The 5,692-nt window shown below is 33.2% G+C and overlaps 3 protein-coding genes across 3 annotated transcripts in view; all 3 read right to left on the minus strand.

Moving 5' to 3' along the window:
• Positions 1–1,300, minus strand: part of LOC104265420 (androgen-induced gene 1 protein) — a gene marked incomplete in the record, with an annotated part of 2,268 nt that extends 968 nt beyond the window's left edge. The window contains 4 exon segments of the mRNA XM_026840465.1: positions 1–91; positions 286–387; positions 731–865; positions 1,128–1,300. Coding sequence (XP_026696266.1) covers positions 1–91; positions 286–387; positions 731–865; positions 1,128–1,271 — 472 coding nt within the window.
• LOC104265419 (thiosulfate sulfurtransferase/rhodanese-like domain-containing protein 3) lies at positions 1,289–2,290 on the minus strand. The gene has a single exon (XM_009859407.3). It carries the CDS (start codon positions 2,249–2,251, stop codon positions 1,706–1,708), a length of 546 nt encoding a protein of 181 aa, XP_009857709.1. The 5' UTR covers positions 2,252–2,290; the 3' UTR covers positions 1,289–1,705.
• Positions 2,291–2,308: 18 nt separating this feature from the next.
• Positions 2,309–5,029, minus strand: LOC100183629 (mdm2-binding protein). Its single transcript, XM_026840127.1, has one exon. The coding sequence runs from the start codon at positions 4,999–5,001 to the stop codon at positions 2,629–2,631; it is 2,373 nt and encodes a 790-aa protein (XP_026695928.1). The 5' UTR covers positions 5,002–5,029; the 3' UTR covers positions 2,309–2,628.
• Between the last annotated feature and the right edge of the window lie 663 nt (positions 5,030–5,692).

Consider the following 5,692-nt stretch of genomic DNA (forward strand, 5'->3'; position numbering starts at 1 on the left):
ACAGAGAGCTCACAGTTATTCCATACACACGACGTGGATACAAATGCTTGGTACAAAATAATTCAACCACAGTTATTAGGATCGAGGTGTGCTGAAAACAGGTATAATATATAAAGTCTTAGGTATGTCAAAATTCTAGCAGGGGTTGCAGCAATCTCCATATTTTCCTATTATAAAGCTATTTATTCATAAAATGTTCCAAAAACTACAAAACTAGACTTACAGACAATCTTATTATACACACATGTTAATGCATGCTGATATGTGCTGATGGAGATGTCTTACCATTACATGATTCATCCATACTGGAATAATTTTATCTAAATGTGCTGGATACACAAGTTCTCTGTCTATCAAGAAAATTGCCCAGAAAGTCGTGAATACCATCTGAATGAAATAATAGTCATTTTCGTGGCATTGTATTCTGCTTATAATAGTTGTTTCATGATAGTATAAATATAAATTAGCAATATTTTAAGATGTTATGTGGTGAAACCAAATTGTAAACGCAGTTGAATATTACCAACTGTTTTAACTCAATCGTTTTATACCAATATATTCTATTTGTGTGAGGTCTTTCTTGAGGACCTGGGATTTATACCCTAGTTATCCCATTGCCCCACCCACGGTGTGTTCTATACCATATAGAGAATATCATACAGTCACGCCATGGGACCTGAGATTTAAGCCAGATTTGGCACAATCGCAAAAAAACATTTGTTCTACTTACCAAACAGCAAGGGAAAGCCACTGCGGAAAACAAGTTGTCTCTTAACTTTAGCAATTTGAAGCCAATTGACTTTGCATTGATAATATAAGCCACATCAGTTAGAACACATAAGGTAAATAAAGCAGCTTGAATATTCTGTAAAAGTTAAATTGGGTTTCAATAGTTTAGTGTTGTTAGTTTAACGAGTGTCAATGCCACTGCCAGCCATAACAAACAAGTAACATTCATTTATCGATATGCTGGTTAGGAGTTAGTGGCTCCATAATTCATAAATTTTATACCATAATGTAACTTTTTATTTTATCTGTACACAAAAAGGGAAAGAACTAAGTAGTTAAAACAACAGCTGTTTTGACAAGCAAAGAATAAAATAATAAAAGGTTCATTGAATAAATACCATATTTATATAAGTAAGGAATCTCCATGGACCACCAAACTTTGAAGGTCGAGCTGTTTCCACAAAGTTATGATACAACACAAGTGCTGATATTGATTGAAAGAACCCATAAACATGGAAAACTATTACGAACTTAGATGCCATCACCTAATTGTGTATCCTGCACCATTATTAGTGTTGTTAAAATTATAAGCGATAACTTTAGTTGTACACCATATTATTTACAACAGCTGTTATACAACTACATGCATTTAGAGATTTAAAACCCGTATTTTGAAGAATATAATTATGAATATTAATAAATAAAATTGCACAAATTAAAAATATAACTCTAAATTTTGTAAAAAGAAAATTAAATAGCACTTTAGATTAATGACATATTACTGCATATTAGAAGATATGGAATCAAACTATTGTTTATAAAATTGCATAGCATGATTAAGTTTTGTACACAACAAAATTATGACATGGTAAAATAACACTAATTAATAAAAGCATTTAATATTAAGCAATTAGGCAAAATTAGTTAGCTTTTTTACAGACAGTTTATTGGGTAAAAGCATTTTTTATTTTAAAATTTAGTTTCCTTCTGGAAGTGGGAATAGTTCTCCAGTTGCCCATTGGTAGTAACCCCCCATGTAATGTTGACTGTTCTTGTAACCTCCAACCTGAGCGATCTGCAAAGCCCATGTACTACGAACACCAGCCAAACATACAAAGACTATCTTGTCGTCTTTGCTTGGTTTCTCTATCCCATATTCTGCCTTGAAATCTTTATCACATAACTCAAGAGCTGGCCATAGAAATCCAAGAGGAATGTTTATATAGCGATGAGCATCTATTTTGCCTTCTTCTAATTCCGCCTTTTCTCTCACATCTATGAAGTAAGTATTCTCTTCTTTCAGAGCATTGGTGAATGCATCTTTATCCAACCCATACTGTGGTCTATCCTCAATTTTTATCCACTCATTCAATGCAGTAGATTGAAGGTAAAAGTTGCAAGTGGGAACCTTGAATTGGCTACCTACAACTGTAGTCTTTAGCAAACCAACACTTCCAGCTCTTGGCCAATATTTTCCTGCAGCACGAGAGAGAACAGAAAGTGCTCTAAATGTAGTTGACATTATTCACCCTAAAATTTAACTTAAATGTATCTAGAAAATTAAATACAAAAACATTTGAATGCACTAAGAATTTTTTTTATAAAACAGTCAGAGTACACCTGATTTTGTAAATGCAATAATTCTGAACTAATCATATGCAGACTAACACATTGTCTTAAAGATTAAATATACACGTATTTTTTAAACGTTTTCCACCAATTATAATTTTAGGAACCTTTAGCATAAATAAGAGGTAAAAATATAATGCAGTTTTTACAGTCAAATAACAACTGGAAAGTAACGACCAGCATTTAAAAATGTAGTTTCATCAAACTTTTATGATTGAATGTGTATATAAATATATAAAGAACTTTTAAAGAATAAATTTGTGAGAATATTTAAGAGATTTCAAAAGACAAAACTAGTTTTGCATTTTCTTCAACAGTTTTTTGCATCATTTTTGCCAATCCTTTTGAAGTTTTTAAATCCTTTAGAAAAGCCATGCTAACATTATACAATTTCGTGCTGCAAGCTTTAAACTTGGGGTGTTTCTGAGATACACCATTGTCATTTAGAACTTGTACAACCAGATTCCATAACCTTTTCTTATTATCCTGAACGTAAAGTTTTTGGGAATCTCTTTTCTGAACTTTAGCACCAACTGGCTTCGTTTCAGTCTGTTTTGATTCATTTTGGGCTGTGAGTTTTGAAACACTCTCCTTTTTTACTGGAGTTGAAGACCTTAGCGACATTTTATGAACTCTGGGTGAAGCAAGTAACACCTTTGAGTTATTGGGGTTGCGTTTCTTTGGAGTTGATCTAAGGACCATCATTGAATGTGCAGGTAAGTTAGCTTGACCCACACGCTTCTTGTACAATTTCTCGGCCATAATTTGTAATCTTTTTTTCTTCCTTGGCGTGTGTACTGGACGCTTTGGTTTATGAGGAGAATCATTTATATTCATAGTTACCGGCGATGGAACTTGGTGTTTTGAAGCCACTGACATTGTCTCGTACTTTACAAATTTTTCAACCGTCCGACGACACATTCGGTCGTGTTTTTCTGACGCTTGTGCATCGATATTAAAACTAACACCATGATATGAAGTACCGATAGCAGACGTATATTTTTCCAGGTTTGAAATACTCGGTGTGTTGCTGTTCCCTTTATTCATGGACCTTAGGTTTGCTACTACTTTATTACGAGCATTTTTATCAAAATATTTCAAAATTTCATTCGTTTCAATCGATTTAAACTTCGATGCAGCATCAGGAATTGGGTTACTTGAACGTAACGAATCTAAACCTTTATCTTGTTTTGATTGAACAGCATATGCCTGTTTCTCTTGATTCAAAATCGCAGATAATTCTAAAGAGATAGTTTCTTTCTTAACCAGTGACACAGTTTTTGCTTTGACAGAATTCTCCGTCTTTAGATTGTTAAAATCTTCAAACCAAGCCCAAAACTCTGATACAAATTTCTGCAGTTCTTTCGGTGAAATTTTATCTTTTTTTAATTGATTCCAGTGGTCCAAAGCTTTGCGAAAACACCTTGCAAATAAGGGATCCCTACCAAACAACTGAGGTGCATTAATACTTGGTATGTTGGTAACATTCACACCAGTTTCTGCAGAACTGTCATGTACACCAGACAATTCATGGTCAAGTAAAAATCCTGCATTTAAATCGTGCAAGTTGTTTAATATGAATGCACTGAACAACACTAAAGTATTTGGGTATTTTGTGCAAGAATGTGTGCACGATGTTATAAGAAGGAATAATGGTTTCATTTTTTCGTACAGCTTTATAACAGGGGGCGCCAAATCATCTGGAGATTTCCTAACAACATCTTTCCATTGCTTTGTCCCGAACTCACTTGACTGTGTGAAATTTTTATCAGATGTTATGTAGTCTAACCTGCACAGTAGTGCAATGCGTGTATTACTCATAAAAGCTTCCTGCAGGGCACATGTTGCATCATCCTGCTTGCTATAACCAAGCAGAAGTTCATGCCCACTCCACAAAATTAAAGGCACTGAATCAATGTCTATGAACTCTAATGCTTTCATTACGTTACCAAACCATAGAAAGTGTTTATCATCACCATCTTTACTATATACTCTATCAATTAAACTTCTCTCTTCATTATGAGGCAACATGAGTGTGAAACCACTCACAATAGATCTAACACTCTCATCTGGCAACGTTATATCCATTGAACCCCTCCATACAACATTTCTATTAGATTTTACCACAAAATCCTGTTCTTGGTCTACCTGTATTAAATTTCCGGCAATAAAACGAGAAGCAGCCTCCATATTTTTTAAAGACTGATCAGAGTTGTAAATAAAATTAATATTACCAAGATGCCATTCTCTTAGTTTTTTAAGCACGCCAAGAAGTGGAGCTAATTTTTTCATATCTTCGAAAATTTCGCAGTTTGGTATCCAGTAAACATCAAGAACATAGGAGCCAGGAATGGGTAAACTTTCAGCCAAAGAAAACAAATTTTCCATTGCACCAGAAAGTGTGGTTTTTATTTTATAGTCTTCAACATTTGCCCCAATGTATTTGACCCAGTTTTCACGTTTCTCACCATTTTCACAATCAGAAATCTCAATCCATTTGATATAATACCTCTGTGTTCTTTGTACAAGACTGGAGTATATACCACTGTGTGTTGTGTAGATATCACTTAATGTGTGGCAGTCTCCAAGTTCGAAGTTAATAGATGTAGCTTGCTTCGTTATTATTAAAATATATTGGTCCATTCTTAAACAGAACAAGTCTACTACCTATCTGCAAAGCAGATGTTATATAAAATATTTCATATAAATTACATAAATTTAAATATTGATTACATAAATTTTATATTTTGTACAGGGAAAAAGTCAGACAAGATTTGTATAAAATGTAAACAGGCTTATATTATATATATATTTTTTTTTGTTTATTCACAGATTCAATTTGTACCTAAGTTAAAATTATAATAAAACAGCAATTCAAGAAAACCTTGTTAAATAAAAGTGAACAGATATATTACCTGATTAAACATAATACTTATAAAAATATTGCAAATTATAGAACTCTTAACACACTTGGGTGGTATGCAGAAAGTATACTTAAGTTTTTGCTTGATCTTAGTTTAGCTAAACGGAGATCATGCAAAAAACTTAAGTGGTATGCAGAAAGTATAATCAGTGATTCTTAGCTGATCTATGTTTATCTTTTTCATGTTTGTGACGTAACAATGGACGAGAGAATTTCTCTTGAAAATTACTCCACGAAGAAGGCAATTCTCGGTAAAAATGGCGACAAAAATGTTTAATAAAAGACAAAATCGAATTTGTTATTGTTTTTATACCTTTAACAGAATAGTAATCAATATAAACAGTAAAAATAGTATGGAAAGAGTAGCAGCAAGTCGGAGTAAGGTCAGTAAGCGGTTACCGAACTTTTGCG

This window comes from Ciona intestinalis, chromosome 2 (genome assembly GCF_000224145.3).
Source record: "Ciona intestinalis chromosome 2, KH, whole genome shotgun sequence".
NCBI classification, from domain to species: Eukaryota; Metazoa; Chordata; class Ascidiacea; order Phlebobranchia; family Cionidae; genus Ciona; species Ciona intestinalis.

Coding starts and splice junctions, on each gene's coding strand:
- LOC100183629 (XM_026840127.1), bottom strand. CDS start 5,001: ATGGACCAATATATTTTAATAATAACGAAGCAAGCTACATCTATTAAC.
- LOC104265419 (XM_009859407.3), bottom strand. CDS start 2,251: ATGTCAACTACATTTAGAGCACTTTCTGTTCTCTCTCGTGCTGCAGGA.